General features: G+C 34.2%; 2 protein-coding genes and 1 long non-coding RNA gene across 3 annotated transcripts; 1 reads left to right on the forward strand and 2 right to left on the reverse strand.

Moving 5' to 3' along the window:
• Nucleotides 1-3,616: 3,616 nt before the first annotated feature.
• On the forward strand, nucleotides 3,617-4,869 carry Prx3 (Peroxiredoxin 3). The gene is made up of 4 exons (XM_075288599.1): nucleotides 3,617-3,774; nucleotides 3,904-3,976; nucleotides 4,043-4,184; nucleotides 4,243-4,869. Exons 1-4 carry the CDS (start codon nucleotides 3,742-3,744, stop codon nucleotides 4,703-4,705), a joined length of 711 nt encoding a protein of 236 aa, XP_075144714.1. The 5' UTR covers nucleotides 3,617-3,741; the 3' UTR covers nucleotides 4,706-4,869.
• Nucleotides 4,870-5,284: 415 nt separating this feature from the next.
• On the reverse strand, nucleotides 5,285-14,486 carry SF1 (splicing factor 1). Its single transcript, XM_075309556.1, has 6 exons — nucleotides 14,192-14,486; nucleotides 13,372-13,934; nucleotides 13,181-13,312; nucleotides 12,320-12,395; nucleotides 7,081-7,233; nucleotides 5,285-6,980 (listed from the first exon to the last, which is right to left on the reverse strand). The coding sequence occupies exons 1-6, from the start codon at nucleotides 14,392-14,394 to the stop codon at nucleotides 5,780-5,782; spliced, it is 2,328 nt and encodes a 775-aa protein (XP_075165671.1). The 5' UTR covers nucleotides 14,395-14,486; the 3' UTR covers nucleotides 5,285-5,779.
• Nucleotides 14,487-16,952: 2,466 nt separating this feature from the next.
• Nucleotides 16,953-17,493, reverse strand: LOC142219502 (uncharacterized). Its single transcript, XR_012717607.1, has 2 exons — nucleotides 17,268-17,493; nucleotides 16,953-17,210 (listed from the first exon to the last, which is right to left on the reverse strand). It is a non-coding gene; the product is annotated as an uncharacterized LOC142219502 (long non-coding RNA).
• Nucleotides 17,494-18,815: the final 1,322 nt, after the last annotated feature.

Genomic DNA, 18,815 nt, shown 5'->3' on the forward strand with positions numbered 1-18,815 from the left:
GTTTCAAGTCAGATATTTATGAAATAAAGCTGTGGTTGAACTTATGATTGATTTAGTTTAGTCAATCTAATTAAACAAATAGTAATTGATATTAAAACTATTTTTTCATAAATTAATATCTTAATAATGCTGCGAAAAAGCGTCGCCAAAAAAGTAGTGAAAATGTTCTTTTTGGTCTAGAAGTGGTGGCGGAGAAGCAATGAATGTAATATGAGCTTGTCATGGGACAAATGTCCACCGTTTCAACAGCCGTTGCAATGATTTTGCATCACTTCTTAATGTGAGATCCGAATTCAGTGTTTTGAATGTGAATTAAAAAATTTTGTTATATTTTCCTAAATAAATAATTTTTATATTGTTTTTATGATTTTAATGCATTCTGACGCTTGTTTGAAACGTTTTTCCTCGAACAATTTCCAAAATTATCGATTTTTCTATAATGGATTTAGCAGTTTTGTGGCAAAATTTGAATAATTTGTACCAATTTATTTATTCTTACTCTTTTTTTAAACTATTTGAAAAAAAAAGAAAACAAAAAAGTTCACATTAAAAAATATGAAAAAAATCAAGTAAAAAAACTTCCTGTGTAGTTAAAATAATTGAGGACATTTTTGGAAGTACTTTAGAACAACTCACAATTTTTTTGCTGGGAAAAGTGTGGAACTACTTTTAGTTGCTTTATTATAAATTAATTGACGAGTTATTTTGATGTCTAATTTTTTATTAAATTTATGAAATAAAACATTAATTGAACCTATAAGTTCAGTCCATAAGTTTTTAGCTAGGGGGGCTATAGCCCCCCCCTAGGAAAATTGTCTAGCTACGCTAATGCTTATCAGCCAACCTGTTATATCAAGACATTAAAAGTTTATCAGATAAACGCGATCTTATCTTATTGCCGATATGGGAAGCACATAAATGAATGAAGGCTCCAATTTATTAATAAAAACTTCTAAAAAGCTACAAATTTAACAAAGCAGGATTTTTTCGGTATCCAGAAAAATTTCGGGATTCAAAATAAACAAGTAAGGAAAGTCTAAAGTCGGGCGGGGCCGAATATATTATACCCTGCACCACTTTGTAGATCTAAATTTTCGATACCATATCACATCCGTCAAATGTGTTGGGTGCTATATTTGTCCCAAATACATACATTTAAATATCACTCGATTTGGACAGAATTTGATAGACGTTTACAAAATCTATAGACTCAAAATTTAAGTTGGCTAATGCACTAGGGTGGAACACAATTTTAGTAACAAAATGTGGGAAACATTTAAATCTGATGCAATTTTAAGGACACTTCGCAAAAGTTTATTTATGGTTTATCGTTCGATATATATGCATTAGAAGTTTAGGAAAATTAGAGTCATTTTTCCAACTTTTCGACTAAGCAGTGGTGATTTAACAAAGAAAATGTTGGTTTTTTGACCATTTTTGCCGAAATCAGAAAAACATATATATGAGAGCTATATCTAAATCTGAACCGAGTTCAATCAAATTTGGCACACATGACTATATTACTAATTGTACTCCTAGTGCAAAATTTCAACCAAATTGGGCCAAAACTCTGGCTTCTGGGGCCATATAAGTCCATATCGGGCGAAAAATATATATGGAAGCTATATCTAAATCTGAACCGATTTCAATCCAATTTGGCACACATGACTATATTACCAATTGTAGTCTTTGTGCAAAATTTCAAACTAATCGGGATAAAACCCTGGCTTCTGGGTCCATATAAGTGCATATCGGGCGAAAGATATATATGGGAGCTATATCTAAATCTGAATCGATTTCAACCAAATTTGGCACGCATAGCTACAATGCTAAATCTACTCCCTGTGCAAAATTTCAACCACATTGGACAAAAACTCAGGCTTTTAGGACCATATTAGTCCATATCGGGCGAAAGATATATATGGGAGCTATATCTAAATCTGAACCGATTTCAATCAAATTTTGCACACTAACTGTACTCCTAGTGCAAAATTTCAACCAAATTCGGCCAAAAATCTGGCTTGTGGGGCCATATAAGTCCATATCGGGCGAAAGATATATATGGGGCTATATCTAAATCTGAACCGATTTCAATCAAATTTTTCACACTTGACTATACGACTAAGTATTATGTTTGTTTCAAGCAAATCGGTATAAAACTCTGGCTGCTGGGTCCATATTAGTGCATATCGGGCGAAAGATATATATGGGAGCTATATCTAAATCTGAACCGATTTCTTCCAAAATCAATAGGGTTCTATTCTGACCCAAATTAGGAACATGTGCCAAATTTGAAGGCGATTGGACTTAAATTGCGACCTAGACTTTGATCAGAAAAATGTGTTCACAGACAGACGGACGGACAGACGGACATGGTTATATAGACTCAGGGACCCACCCTGAGCATTATTGGCAAAGACACCATGTGTCTATCTCGTCTCCTTCTGGGTGTTACAAACATATGCACTAACTAATAATACCCCGTTCCACAGTGTGGCGCAGGGTATAAAAATCAACAAATTGTTGTGCACTGAAGTGTCCTTGCTCGGGCACTTGCCAATTTCCTATTTTCCTAAAGTTTATTGTCTTTGGTTGATACAATCAAAGATTATCTGAAATAACAAGATGTCTATATGCTTCCTCTTTTTTTCCAATAGACTCATGATTTTAGGTCCATATATGTATGAGAGAGTTGGAAAAAATGGGTATGATGTTACGAATCTAAAAAAGAAAAGAAAATGAAGAATTTTCAATTTGGTTAATAGGCCTGTTTCTGTACTCTTTTCATTCAACATTTATGCCAAAATAAATTACTTCTGGCAATTTCAACGGCTAAACTGGAATTTAATACCCACCTTAAGATGTAAATCATTAAGAGATGTCTATTACGTTCCCTGATGTTCTTTCTGCATTAAGTTTTCTACAGTTTTTCTAAGAAAATAGGAATTTTTACTTTACAGTTTTAATTTTGGAAACACGCCCGTAGTAGCGGCCAATTCAAAATGTTTTCCTTTTTTAACTTCTTTATTTGTCAATTGTTGTTTTTTTTATCTCTTTTTGTTCGTGTTTTTGTCTAAACGAAAAATTTTACAGTCACAAATTATTATACATTATTGGTCGTCCGAACACAGCTATTTAGATACAGGATTGTTACGAATACAATTTTAAAGACGAATTGGAGAAAATGTTGCAAAGAAACCTTCCAACAAGCAAAATAGATAACGAACGTGTGTGAACCTAAAGTCGTGCACTTTTATCTATTCAAGAACAAGAGGCAATCTGGACATCTTGTTATTATTACAAAGTCTTTGGATACAATCTTCAATCATTTTCGTACATTTTTAAATGTTATCACCATGTACCACCCTGTTGTGTGTTATGTGCTTAATAATAAAGTAGATTAACGTTTAACCGACTTATTTGTTTCTACTGTCATATTATACAATAAAGTTGATATTATAGAATATCAACCAAAACAACCGATATAATGATTAAAACTACAATAACTCTTATAATGAATTTTCAAACTTCAAAATAATTTGATTATAACGGAAATTTGGGCCACACATTCACGGCGTTGATGCCGAAAACATATGCCGTCGACAAATAAGTCACTTAATCGGCGTACACCAAATTATGTCGGCTTCAATCTCTATTTCATTTGTTATAGACGCCGGTAACTTCATATCCCTTTTCTGCTCCTCAAACAGCTGTAGACCGAAGGAAACCATTGAGTAAACCATGTCGTTTTTGGCAAGAAATCTTTTGAAATCCGTAAGTATCTGCAAAATTTGCATTGGATAGGGGCATGTGTTATGATTTTCATTGCATGCAAAAGACCCTTCAATTAAGCCTTTATTGTACATAGCATAAAATTACGTAATTGATATTTTTCGATTCTAGCTTCCCCAAGTGGGTAAACAATTGTCACAGAAGAACAATGTGAATGCTGCTTTCAAGCGTCTCCTTCATCAAAGTAAGCTTATCTTCATATAATAGATAAGAAAATATATATCAGCAATTCAATTTGTTTTTGTTGTAGGCTCACCCTTGTTGGCAGTCAAAGTTCAACAACCGGCACCTGATTTCAAAGGTATCGCTGTCTTAGGCAATGACTTTAAAGATGTTCAATTGTCAGACTATGCTGGTAAATATTTGGTATTATTCTTCTACCCATTGGATTTGTAAGTTATTTTCGTAGCATTTTAATCAAACCATGTTAATGACAATTTTTTATTCCAGCACTTTCGTCTGTCCTACTGAAATCATTGCATTTAGTGATCGCATCCAGGAATTCAAGAAGTTAAATGCCGAAGTTTTGGGTGTATCAGTAGATTCACACTTCTCGCACTTGGTTTGGTCCAATATGGAGCGTAAAAATGGCGGTTTGGGTGGTTTGAAATATCCCCTATTGGCCGATATTACCAAACAAATCAGTTCAGATTATGGTGTTCTTTTGGAAAATGAAGGCATTTCCCTGCGTGGAACTTTCATCATCGATCCAAGTGGTGTTGTACGTCAATACTCTATTAATGATTTGCCAGTTGGTCGTTCTGTAGATGAGGTTTTGAGATTAATCAAAGCATTCCAATTTGTTGAAAAGCATGGTGAAGTCTGTCCTGCCAATTGGAATCCTGAGTCCAATCCAGATACCATTAAGCCTGATGTGGAACAATCTAAAGAATATTTCAATAAACATGGTTAAATTGAACTTCAAAGTAATTTAGCCTTCATCCAATCCTAGAGATATTTTTTCTCTTTTTTTATATTTTTGTTTTTTTCCTTCGAATATAATTCAATTTTATGTTTTCTACCTTGTTGATATTTATGATGTATCGCCCCGTAATAAACAAAAAATGAAAAACATTACCTCTGTGGTTTTTATTTTTTATCTAATACTGCAATACGTTCAGCGTGACAGATGGCATTTGGACTCCAAATAAATGAAGCATACTCCAGTTTTGAGCGGACAAAGGCACAATATATTTTTTTTATATAAGGATCAGAGAATTCAGTAGTATTTCTACGAATAAAGTACATAACTGAATAAGCTTTTGGAAGAATATAATTTAAGTGACAAATAAAACTTAACTTATAATCAAACAAAACACCAAGATCAAGTTTCTCATAAACATTACACAACCTCTGATTAGGAAAGCAATATCGTGAATTAATAACATCCCTACATCTGTGAAATGTAAGAAGCGAACACTTTGAAAAATTGAGGGGTAAATATAACCAACTCTAACCCTTTGTGCTCTTATTGCAATAAAATTAATGTATCTGGTTTTTTATTATCATCACTATGTTGAATAATTTTATTGAAGGATTATATGACATAATTAGGTTACATACAACATTTCAAATATAATGATAAAATGTATGGACAATTGTTCATAACTTAATAGATATATTTTACGTCTTCCATTTGTTGGACCTTGGAATATAATTAGCGAGAATATTTTTGTCTGGGTTGTGTTTACGTATGATATAGATTTAAAAAATACGATTACTTGCCGAATATGAAATTAAATCTTTTTGTTTTTGTAGAAAACTTCACTTTCTAGATATATAGAACTGCAATCATCATATACAATTTTGACATGTATATTAAATATATAAGGAAATTATTCATCTATCGAATTACTACAATGGGGTGGTTATTTAAATATAGCTGGGTAATTCAATTGTCATTATTTTTGCCTGGAGCACTTTTAAAGTTTCCACCCATGAATTGACAAAATGATTGAGATTTTATGGTTGTCGTCTTTCATCCCATTTACGATGGAGGTGGGGGAGGTGGTTGAGCTAAACTTCCAATGCCTGGTGGTGGTGCACAAGGTGGCGGTGGAGGTGGTGCATATGCACCAGATCCTGGACCACCCCAACCCGGAAAACCTGGAGGAAGTAATCCGGGTGGAGCTTGCCAATGCGGTAATCCTGTAGGCGGTGGCAGCAAAGGCGGCATAGGCCCAGTTCCTGGTGGTGGAGGATCACCGCCTGGTGGAGGTGGTTGTGGTGCACCCACACTCATCCAAGGCATGAGTGGCGGCGGAGCTGCCGGTGTCGGCGGCTGTGTAGTGGGAGGAGGTGGAATCAATGGTGGCATTGATACCGGAGTGGGGGGCTGTGTTGTCGGAGGAGGTGGAATTAATGGCGGCATTCCTACCGGAGGTGCATTTGACGAGCCCCAAGGTGGAGGCATTGGGGGTGGAGGTGCCACAGCATTCATAGGGCTATGTGTGGGCTGTGTATTCTGTATTGCTGGCATTGATACAGGTTTCTTATCAAATATACTATAGCCACGATTAATGTGAACCTGTGCCAAGGGATCCGGTTGTGGCTTGGCTGCTGATGGTGGAGGTCCTTCACCCAATTCGGCCATAAGACTCATGTACTCTTCATCAATTTTAGCTTGAGAATTCTCACCTTCCTCACCAGGCATTCCGGCTCCGGGACGTTTGCTGCGACAATCTTTAGATATGTGACCTGCTCCACCACAAGCAGTACATACGATGCTGTTAGTGACATTGGGTTTATCGGGGCAAAGCCATGACTTGTGTTCCGTTGAGCCGCAATTGGTACATCTAGGACAATCTGTTTCTCTCAATGTTCCATTGAGCTGAGCCAGTTCTCTCAATTGCATACGCCGCAAATCATTATGACCCTCTGGTACCTCTATGCCCTGACGAATGATATCTTTAATTTTATCCACAGCTTTTTTGACCGCCTCTGGATTGGAAGCAGTAATGAAAGCATGTAATGGCTCATCTTCTCCGGCCAATGGTTGACCATCTTTACGTCCAACTTTTCCCTCCTTTACAGAACCTTTACCACGAATGATAATCTTGGCTCCAGTCTCTTTTTCCATTGCCTTCAGTGTGTTACCACGTGGACCAATCAATAGACCCACAAAATTTATATCAGGATGCTGTTCCTGCGGTATCAATACCTTATCAATGACACGAGTCACTGGAGGTCTGAAGGAGAACGATAAAACATAATATTTTAGAAGTTATATAGAAAGTTTAATTGAGATGAACATTTATCTTTAGTTTTGTTAATTATTTATAAACTTACTTGTAATCAGCTGGCGGCTTAAAATCGGGATTAACCGTTTGCATTTTCTGAATCAATTGATGCCTTTGATCTTCCAATTTCTTGCGATAACGAAATTCTCTTGTATTCAACCGTTTGCCATCAGAGCTATAAATGGGTTCCGGCGAAGGAGATCTATTAAAGAGACACAAAACGTTAAAGAAAAATTAGCATCCATTATAGAAAACCAACATAAATCTATCTTAAAATATATAATGCTGAAAATCATTTAAAATAATTCCTAGTATTAATAATCTCCTGGAAATTTTGTAAATCATCATTAGTTAATTAAGCATTAATTATTAGATTAATTAAAAAAATCATTAATGATTCGTGAAACTTTCATAACTGCTGTTTGCCATTCATTCAATCAAATCAGGTCGTTTTTTTGATGGTGGGGAAAAAAGAAAAATTTTGATTAATAATCTCTTTAGTAATGTAAAGTGAATTATTGGCTTTGTTTGTTTTTTTTTTTTTTTTGGTATTACTGTGATTGTGACCATCCACTTGGAATATTCTCTCTATACAACATCTATTGTGTGATCTATCTTTGTTTTATATGTCTTATATCCTTCGGGGGGAAAAAGAAGATTGTTTGATTAATAATTGAGAATATAAATGAGTTTATAACACAACTATTTTTTTTTTTTGGTAAGTTCTTTGCTTACATGTACCCAAGGGTGTATGTGTTTAATGAGCAAAAAACGCCCTTATAGAACTCTGAAACAATGTCATAACCTAGAGTTTGATTTTAAGGGGAAAATAATTGATTAGTATTCAATATTTCAAATATATATTTGAAAATTGACTATTATATTTACCAAACCACGACAACAATAACGGTATTTCGTCTGTGAAATTAAAATAATTTAATGAATTATTAAATATGTTGTATAGGTCTTATGAAACCAATCACCCAGCATTACAACAGCCTCATAAAGGTAACATTGATTTCTTTTTATAGATAATTCATACTTTCTATAATTCATATATCGGGGGAACATATTTTCGTATCAAAAAGATTTACATACTATGTATATCCTACAAAAGTCAAGGTGGTACATCTCACACAACAATGTATGCAATCCGATTTCGATCTCTTTAATGAGAAGACTTCTTGCTAACAGCTTCTGGAACTGTGTCAGAACAGTGTCGGAGCTCGATCAAAGCGGACTTTTCTTTGGTCGAAACCATTATTGGACAAAATGACAAAATTCGGTGCCAAATTTGAATCTTTGAAATATTATAATTAGCTTTCGAGTAAAACACGAATTCTTTCGACTTCGGTCATGCTATTTTAAACACATCAACATCTTCTGAAAACATCTTCTTCAAATTTAATAACGAAGTTAGGTTAGGTTGGGTTAGGTGGCAGCCCGATGTATCAGGCTCATTTAAGACTATTCAGCCCATTGTGATACCACAGTGATGAACTTCTCTCTTATCACTGCCCGATTCCATGTTAAGCTCAATGACAAGGGACCTTCTTTTTATAGCCGACTGCGAACGGCGTTCCACATTGCATTGAAACCACTTAGAGACGCTTTGAAACCCTCAGAGATGTCACCAGCATTACTGAGGTGGGATAATCCACCGCTGAAAAACTTTTTGGGTGTTCGGTCGAAGCAGGAATCAAACTCACGACCTTGTGTATGCAAGGCGGGCATGCTAACCATTGCATCACGGTGGCTCCCTAATAACGAAGTTACAAACAAAATATAAAAAGTTTGCATCGAAATAATTAAGTCGAAGCCCATCACTCGGGCGACCTCCAATAACAGGTTGGCTGATAAGTCCCCGGTCTGACACATAGATGGCGTCGCTAGTATTAAATGCATATTATTTTTTTATAGTACCAACCTTCAAATGATTCGTTTCAAAATTTGACGTCCGTAAGTCAATTAGTTTGTGAGATAGAGCGTCTTTTGTGAAGCAACTTTTGTTATTGTGAAGAAAATGGAAAAAAAAGAATTTCGTGTTTTGATAAAATACTATTTTCTGAAGGGAAAAAATACGGTGGAAGCAAAAACTTGGCTTGATAATGAGTTTCCGGACTCTGCCCCAGGGAAATCAACAATAATTGATTGGTATGCAAAATTCAAGCGTGGTGAAATGAGCACGGATGACGGTGAACGCAGTGGACGGCCGAAAGAGGTGGTTACCGACGAAAACATCAAAAAATCCACAAAATGATTTTGAATGACCGTAAAATGAAGTTGATCGAGATAGTAGAGGCCTTAACGATATCAAAGGAACGTGTTGGTCATACCATTCATCAATATTTGGATATGCGGAAGCTCTGTGCAAAATGGGTGGCGCGCGAGCTCACATTTGACCAAAAACAACAACGTGTTGATTCTGAGCGGTGTTTGCAGCTGTTAACTCGTAATACACCCGAGTTTTTCGTCGATATGTGACAATGGATGAAACATGGCTCCATCACTACACTCCTGAGTCCAGTCGACAGTCGGCTGAGTGGACAGCGACCGGTGAACCGTCTCCGAAGCGTGGAAAGACTCAAAAGTCCGCTGGCAAAGTAATGGCCCTGTTTTTTGGGATGCGCAAGGAATAATTTTTATACATTATCTTGAGAAGGGAAAAACCATCAACAGTGACTATTATATGGCGTTATTGGAGCGTTTGAAGGTCGAAATCGCGACAAAACGGCCCCATATGATGAAGAAAAAAGTGTTGTTCCACCAAGACAACGCACCGTGCCACAAGTCATTGAGAACGATGGCAAAAATTCATGAATTGGGCTTCGAATTGCTTCCCCACCCACCGTATTCTCCAGATCTGGATGCTCGCAGGGAAAAAATTTGGCTGCAATGAAGAGGTGATCGCCGAAACTGAGGCCTATTTTGAGGCAAAACCGAAGGAGTACTACCAAAATGGTATCAAAAAATTGGAAGGTCGTTATAATCATTGTATCGCTCTTGAAGGGAACTATGTTGAATAATAAAAACGAATTTTGACAAAAAAAAATGTGTTTTTCTTTGTTAGAAGGGAACTCTTGAAGGGAACTATGTTGAATAATAAAAACGAATTTTGACAAAAAAAAAAGTGTTTTTCTTTGTTAGACCGGGGACTTATCCGCCAACCTGTTATTTACAGCACAGCAAAGCACAGAATCTTTGAGGAATTCAGACAAGTTAAAAAAGGTTTTGATTTTTTTTGTCTCGGCCTAATCACGTGGAAGGCCGGTGCGTGTTTTATTATCAATGTTTGACCGAATGTAGAAGCTGATCATTCGATCACCACAATCGTGGGGGGGGGGGGGGTTCAGACAAGTTAAAACAGGGGTTTGAAATTTTCGAGAGCCATTTTCTTTGCAAGGCGGTCATTTGATCTTTGACTTACTTAGCCGACACAGACAAATAGGCATGTATAAAATATTCAAAACATTTTTGAAAATGAATTCGAAATTACTTATCAATATCAGGAAATTAATAATTTTCGGTTTTCGTCAAATTGCCAGAAAAAAAAACTGGATATAGACTGGATAACGTGCTTCGGAAAAAAAAACCCGCTTCGGTCGAGCTCTAATACACACTCTAAAAACATACTAATTCTCTAATATTAGTAAATACAGCCAAATTCTATTATCAACTCAATTATAAGGAACTCCATTTTAGTAGACGGATCTATTTGTCTGTTATTTTTTTTTTTTTTTTGTAAATTATAAATATGAATTAAACAAAGAATAAATGAAGTATATAAGTGTACCATAAAATGTATTTCCCACAAAGTCCCACCTAAAGGCTCTTTTAAAACCAAACATTAATACTTTGATATTAAACGGGAATACTATCCTGGCGTCTAGACAAAATCTTGGTTTTGGCTGCAATCAAGATTTTTTTTATTTCTATTAAAATTACTTTAATCACAGAAATCAGGCATTAATTTATAAAAAAAAATCATTAAATTATGTACGAGCTAATTGAATCAATCATTATTTTATAAAATATGATTCATTCATTTATAAAAAAAAAATCATTAAATGATGTGCGCGTTAATTGAATCAATTGTAAATTAAATAGAAGAGGTCGAAATTCCACTTTCATTATTTTTTCAATTATTCTTTAATGCTAGAAAAAGCATTAAAGAAATGAACCGGAAATTGAGTATTTTTGGTGTTGTTCATTGAAGCAACAAAAAGTTGTGGTATCTTAAAAACATCAATTTGGAAACAAAATGCATTTTGTTCCTTTGCTTCAATAATTCCAGTTTTTTCCCCAATATCTATATTCAGTTCGTTGTTTGTGTTCAGAAGTGGAAGTTCCAAATATTATGAATAAATTTAGAAAGCAATGCCATTGAAAAACACATTGCTATTACGGGCTCTAAATAAAACATTTGCAAATAAAGTGGAAGCATCTTGCAGCTGCGGACAATGGGGAACAAGAAAGGAGTCCTTTTAAAAAATCTATGTAACATTTATTGCTATTAATGTTATATTAAAAGCATCAAAGAAATGAACCGGAAATTGAGAATTTTTTGGTGCTATTCATTGAAGAAACAAAAGGTTGTGATATCTTAAAAACATCAATTTGGAAACAAAATGCATCTTGTTTCTTTGCTTCAATAATTCCAGTTTTTTTTCACAATATCTATATTCATTTCGTTGTTTATGTTCAGAGGTGAACGTTCCAAATACTTTGAATAAATTTAGAAAAAAAATTGTCATATCCTTTATATATGGTATTATGGGCTCAAAATAGATTGAGTCATAAAAATTTTAAATCAAGTGGAAGCATCTTTATTGTTATTTTTGGGATTGTGAGTCTACCTAGTAAATTGTTTGTACCATGGCTGTAACCATAAAAATGAAGTCAAGGTGAGTTTTCAAAAAAGTCGACTCTGTAAAAAATTAATTTAAGAATTGAATTTATTTACAAGCCCTTGCTATATTTTTTATATCTGGAGTCATTCATGATTTGCTTGAAAAAGCTATGAGCGAACTCTTCTATTGTTGGACTATTTTATATTTCTAAATGAGCCTATACAAAAATATTGTCAAGACATATTACCGCAAAATAATCTCATATATTCGGGGAGAGTGTCCATTGTGGACCCTCGTTTAGGAATTTTAAATATACCCATTATGTAACTAATCAAATCATCATCCACATGCATTCTCCTTTAACTGATGGTAGGCAAATAAAAATTATTATAAATAATAAATCATCTTTGTACAAATAACTTAAGTAAGAATGCAAACCTTTCTTCCGGATTTTGTGGTATTCCCAAATCACCAGTACGCAGCTTGCGGCTGATTTCCTCGATCTGAAGTTGAACTGTAATTAAAAGTGGTGAGTTAAGAAAAAAAAAGAAGAAAAAAGAGGCAATAAGCCCCATTATTAGTATGGTACTTATTACACAAGCAATTGTCAATTAAAAATCTATTGAAGAAAAAAATCTAATTGAACGATGGTTTTGTTTGGGGATCTAGACGACAATGTAGAAGGACGCACGCTTAAGTATCGTACGTGTAGTATCATAGTATCAAACTGGAGAAAACAAATTAAAATATTAAAATAAAATAAAAATGGGTCTAATTAATAATTTGTGTAAAATAATATTCTAGTGTATAACTCTAAAAAGAAGACTTGAGAAATATTAGTATTAGTGATTGCAAAATATAGTTGATAATGTGGGCTCTTTTAAAGTATCTTCGCCCGATCCGAGGGAAGCTGGTTATTCCTTTGCACGTCCATGTAGGTAGGAATGTCTTTACTTTTATTTAATAGAGATAGATAGAAAGCGTGCCTTCAAAAAGAAAACGAAGAAGTTTTGATTAGTTTTCATTTGATAAAGCAAAACAAAGTATTGACAATTCCCGCAAGTGTTCCGCTCCGTCCTCTGCATTTTCCTTTGTGATATCGCGGCTACTGTCTGCTGTGTACATCCGTAGATTGCTGACAATGTTTCACGTATTTTTGTTTCTAGTCCTAAGCTGAAGTCATTTTATTTTATTGTGTACACTTACTTGACGATCAATGTCTTTTCTTTTTCTTAATAATAGTCTTAAAGCTAAATTGGAATATATCTATAAAAAACTTAAAAAGTTTTATTAAATTACCTAGATATGCTTCCTGCTGCTTAGGATCCAGAGTAGGTGGTAATATTGTGGGCATACCGGGTATAAAAGTCTTATCATTTTCAGTTCCACCCCAACGAGATTTCTTGCGTCGTTTACGTTCTGTCTCCTCCTCTGTAAGGGATTTTATTAACTATGTTTTCTTTTGCCTATTTCTCAGTTCAGAAACTTACGTGAGTGCTCTGTTGCTCCATTAGACAATGAATCATTGCTGTTATTTGAATTGAATAAAGCAGCAAAATTCTTTGCGTTTGCAGTACTGCTCATTAACTCCTGTATTGTTTGCGTCAAATCAAATCGATTATCTCTAGTAACTTCTTCTTTAATCGATTCCAAATGCATACGTTCTGATCGTTCTCTGGACATACTCCTGTCACGAGTACGGCTATTTCTTTTGCGATCGTAGCTGCGACTTCGGGAACGACGACGGTCGCGACTACGGTCACGTCTACGACGTGATTCGTAGTCTTCATAGTTGCGCGAGTTGCTTCTGCGGGCTCGGGAATCTCTGTCCCTATCTCTTCGACTAGAGCGTTCACGGCTTGACCGTTCTCTATCGCGGCTTGAACGATCTCTATCACGGCTGGACCGATGGCTTGAGCGCCTGTAATCTCGGTCACGTTCTCGGTCGCGATCACGATCACGTTCGCGATCACGATCCCGGTCACGGTCACGATCTCTGCGATCTCTTTCTTTATCCTTATCTTTTTCCCTATCTCGGTCCCTGGATCGATCTCTGGAAGTGAATAAAACAAATTTGTCAAATACATATCAAACACAACATGCAATTTAAAAATCTAAGAAATCAGCATTGTACGCAATTTTTACAATTGTTTTTTACATAATTTGAAAAGGGGCATGCATCAGCCTTCTTCTTTTACATTGGCAAATACTCCCCAAGAAAATATAGAAAATGCCATCCATGGATGATATACCTTTACTTGCTACATATTTATCCTCTTAATTAGTTGCAATTTTTTTTTGCTTACTCACCTTTTCCTTCTACTACTGCTGCGATCCTTATCTTTATCCCTAGATTTCGAACGCTTTTCTCTGTCAGGTTTGTCGTAATCATTATGGCCACCAAAACGTTCATTTCCAGTTTTACTGCTACCCATATTTGCACCAGTATCCGTGTAAGAATCCACTGGTAGATTTTCCATGGTGCCCATTGACGGCATTTGGAATTCACTCATTATATTTTCCTCTTTTTATAATTATTTTCTTTCCACTAACGCGAACAGAAATACAACGCGAACAGAAAATTCTACCACGTTAAAAATAAAATGGCGAGACAGTAATTAGTAACCTAGGGATCTATTAATCGAAAATCGATTAATCGATTATTCGAATTTTGGCATGAAAATCTAAAAAAGTCGAAATCGATTATTAACCTTAAAATAATCGCAAAATCGATTTTAGATTTTTAACTAATTTTTAATTTTAACTATCATAAAAATGACTATCATAAAATTTTAATTTTGACTAGAATAAAAATGTTGACTTGATTAAATAAAATATGAAATTGGTGGAAATGAATCCTTTGTTTTTTCAATTTCCTTGAATTTATACGGGTAATTATTTGGGGAGATAATGATAAGTTATTTCATATTGAGTATTTTCACAATATATATTAAACAAATATTTAAGGAAATAATAATAAATGACACGTACATGTTAAAAATTTTATATTGAACATTTTAAAAATATATTAAACAACTTAAAAAAATTAACATGTTTGACTGGAACACTAATTTTTGGCATTTCTTACCCAACTATTGATAACACTAACAAAAAACAAATAGATACCATAAAATCGAATATTTTGTATAATCATTATTTCTATGAAATTCGGTTATGAAAAATCGAATATTCGAATTTTGATTGGTGAAAATAATCGAAAATCGATTTTTGATTAATAGTCAATAATCGAATAGTCGAAAAATCGATTATTGGTTTATACTATAGATCCCTATAGCAACCGGTATTCACAGCTTCTATCTTCAGCATAGTGTTGCCAAGTTCATCTTTATTTATTATTCTACTATTCCAAAAATATCACTTCCCGAAAAGCAGTTTGACTTTCTTAATACTCACCGAACTTAATACTCTCCTTTAAGGTGGGTATTAAGTTCGAGTTTTTTCACTAAAGGTGGGTACTATGTTCGGTTTTCGAGTTGAAAACCACTTTATTTTCGCGATTACTTTTCCTTAAATAATCAAAATTATAAATGGAAACAAACTTATTCCTGTAAAGTCTTGTCGAAATCTAGAGAAACAGAAAACAGCGCATCAATTGAGTTAATTTATCTGCTTTATATTAAACTGTTTTAATAAGGTAACCACGAAAATTTCAACGCGAAAAGCGAACATAGTACTTACCTTAAAGTGAAAACTAAATCAATAAAAAAAGGAATAAAATTATAAATATTTGTTGCAGATTTTACTATAACTTGATGGGGAATAGCCCAAAGCAAGTTTTCACAAAGTTTGTATTCCTTAAAAAGTATTGTTAAAGAAAAGTAATCGTGAAAAAATGGAGATTTTAGCGGCTAAACTCGAACTTAATACCCACCTTTAGCCGCTAAAAACGTCATTTTTTCACGATTACTTTTTTTTAATCATCCATTTTAAGGAATACAAACTTTGTGAACATTTGCTTTGGGCTTTTCCCCATCAAGTTATAATAAAATTTGCAACAAATACGTATAATTTCATGCATTTTTCTTACTGATTTAGATTTCACTTTAGCGATTTTAGCGGCTAAAGGTGAGTATTAAGTTAGAGTATGATTATTTCAGGAAAAGTAATCGCGAAAATAAAGTGATTTTCAACTCGAAAACCGAACATAGTACACACCTTTAAGGTGGGTATTAAGTTCGAGTTTAAGGTGAGTATTAAGTTCGAGTTTCGCCGCTAAAATCGCTAAAGTGAAAACTAAATCAGTAAGAAAACTGCATGCAATTATACATATTTGTTGCAAATTTTATTATAACTTGATGGGGAAAAGCCCAAAACAAATTTTCACAAAGTTTGTATTCCTTAAAATGGATTATTAAAGAAAAGTAATCGTGAAAAAATGACGTTTTTAGCGGCTAAACTCGAACTTAATACCCACCCTTAGCCGCTAAAAACGTTATTTTTTCACGATTACTTTTCTTTAATAATCCATTTTAAGGAATACAAACTTTGTGAAAACTTGCTTTGGGCTTTTCCTCATCAAGTTAGAATAAAATTTGCAACAAATACATATAATTTCATGCATTTTTCTTACTGATTTAGTTTTCACTTTAGCGATTTTAGCGGCTAAAGGTGAGTACTATGTTCGGTTTTTTTTCACCAAAACACTAAATTAAAAGTACAAATATATTTATGAAGATGATTATATTTTGATCAAGTCTTGCCAAATAGTGGATGGAAAAGATCCAAGAAATTGATTGCAAATAATTTTAGATTTCTAAATTAATTAATTAAAAAAAGTAACCGTGAAAACAAGCTGGTTTTCAGCTTGAAAAGTGAACATACCCTGCCAACATTTTTTGAATTTGGGGACTCTTTTGAGAATCCCCACTACGTCGAAAACAATCATATACGACTTCAAAAACTCGTCGGAAAAGCGCCGTCACTATTGAGAAGTTGTACCACGCCAAGTTACTTCAAAAATGTTTCGCATGAGTGCAATTATTAGGTGCCTTTATAGATCAATTTAGAACGACGCCAATAAGGGACCCTCCAAACAATCAGAAAAAGTGCATTTTAAGATAGTTGTAAAAGAATCATTGTGGTCGAGTAAAACACGTTTGTTTAGATATTTATTAATTTGATTAAACATTTACAAATTCTTAAAAATATAACATTTATACCACTATCACATTACATTTAACATAATTTTTGGCATTAATGATGATGTTGAGTTACAAGTAGTTGCTGCGTTACATGTTGTTGAGTTACATGTTGCTGCGTCTATCAACCAGTGTTTTTATTCCATGGAGGCAGCGTGTCTGCAAAATATCTGAAAAACAATCACTTTATTCCATTTGGAAAATCACCAAATTGTTCACCAATATACCTTTCACAATTTTAAGCGTATAATCTATGTTTTCAGAACTTTATTTTCGTTTTTATTTAATTAAAATATAACAAGCTGGTTGCGCTTGGCGTTTCACAAAAAAATGGCTTTTTTAACAGTAGGGATGGCAAATTACTTGCATGTACTTTTTGATGTACCTTTTCATGATGGTTGAAGTGACATTTACGAGTCTGTGGTAACGATGAGGTTGAAATGGAACTTTGAAATGCTGGCAGGGTAGTACCCAGCTTAACTGTTAGAAGAGCCATTTTATTTTTTGTGAAACGCCAAGCGCAACCAGCTTGTTATATTTTATTTAAATAAAAACGAAAATAAAGTTCCGAAAACATAGATATTACGCTTAAAATTGTGAAAGGTATATGGAGAACAATTTTCGACTTTCCAAATAGAATAAAGTGATCGTTTTTCAAATATTTTTCCAGGCGCGCTGTCTCCATCGAAAATAAACAAACTGGCTGATAGACTCTGCAATATGTAACTTGCTACTTAAAACTCAACATCATTCTTTTATTAATGCAAAAAATTATGTTAAATGTGATGAGATAAACCAAAAAATGTTATATTTATAAGAAATTATAAATGTTTAATCAAATCAATAAACATCTACACAATCGTGTTTTACTTGACCACAATGATTCTTCTACAATTACCTTAAAATGCACTTTTTCTGATAGTTTGCAGGGGTTCTTATTGGCGTCCTTCGAAATTGATCTAAATGGGCACCTAATAATTGCACTGATGAGAACCTTTTTCGTAGTAACTTGGCGTGGTACAACTTCTCAATAGTGACGGCGCTTTTCCGACGAGTTTTTGATGTCGTATATGATTGTTTTCGACGTAGTGGGGATTCTCAGAAGCGCCCCCAAATTCAAAAAATGTCGGCAGGGAATAATCAATTTTAAGTGAAATAAAAATTTCACTTAAAATTGTTGCTCTGAATCGTTCCCCCATCTAGTTAGAATAAATAAGTTATAATTTTCCAAAAAAGTTACAGTTATTTCTGTTTTTGCAGAATAAAATTATAACTTTTTTTAAATTAATTATTAACGAAAAGTAACCGTGAATAAAGGGATATTTTATCGAGATAATGCGAACTTGATACCGGCTTTTATGCTCGAAATCTCATTTTACAAGATTTGCAAATCGACTTTCCATACAAAGTGTGTTTTCAAATAATCAAAAAGGAAAGCATTGTGTAAACGTAGTACAAAATATCTTGGAAGAGTTCCGAAATACGAACCGGACAAAGTCGGAGTACACAATAAGAAGTGTACCCTGGGCCAAAGCACTAATGTTAGAATAATAGTTACTCATACAAATTTGCCATCTCTAATTCGACCATTTTTATTTTTGATTTGTTATTGTGCCCGGTAGCCCGGCGTTATCAATTAACAACACAACACACATACACTCAAATAATTTGTATTTGAGGGCGAGAGAGAGAGAGAGATTTTGTGTGAGAGAGTGTGAATGGTACAAAACAATAAACAAAGTCAATTAAAATTTGATTTAGCGTCAGTTTTTGAT

This window comes from Haematobia irritans, chromosome 1, assembly GCF_050003625.1.
Source record: "Haematobia irritans isolate KBUSLIRL chromosome 1, ASM5000362v1, whole genome shotgun sequence".
NCBI lineage: Eukaryota > Metazoa > Arthropoda > Insecta > Diptera > Muscidae > Haematobia > Haematobia irritans.

What these genes read in the sequence shown, in the direction of transcription:
- SF1 (XM_075309556.1), bottom strand. Translation starts at nt 14,394, where the DNA reads ATGAGTGAATTCCAAATGCCGTCAATGGGCACCATGGAAAATCTACCA. An exon ending in GCAGCAGGAAGCATATCTAG is followed by an intron (nt 12,396 to 13,180) that starts GTAATTTAATAA and finishes TTTTAATTACAG; the next exon opens with TTCAACTTCAGATCGAGGAA. An exon ending in AAGCCGCCAGCTGATTACAA is followed by an intron (nt 6,981 to 7,080) that starts GTAAGTTTATAA and finishes GTTCTCCTTCAG; the next exon opens with ACCTCCAGTGACTCGTGTCA.
- Prx3 (XM_075288599.1), top strand. Translation starts at nt 3,742, where the DNA reads ATGTCGTTTTTGGCAAGAAATCTTTTGAAATCC. An exon ending in CAAGCGTCTCCTTCATCAAA is followed by an intron (nt 3,977 to 4,042) that starts GTAAGCTTATCT and finishes TTTTTGTTGTAG; the next exon opens with GCTCACCCTTGTTGGCAGTC. An exon ending in TTCTTCTACCCATTGGATTT is followed by an intron (nt 4,185 to 4,242) that starts GTAAGTTATTTT and finishes TTTTTATTCCAG; the next exon opens with CACTTTCGTCTGTCCTACTG.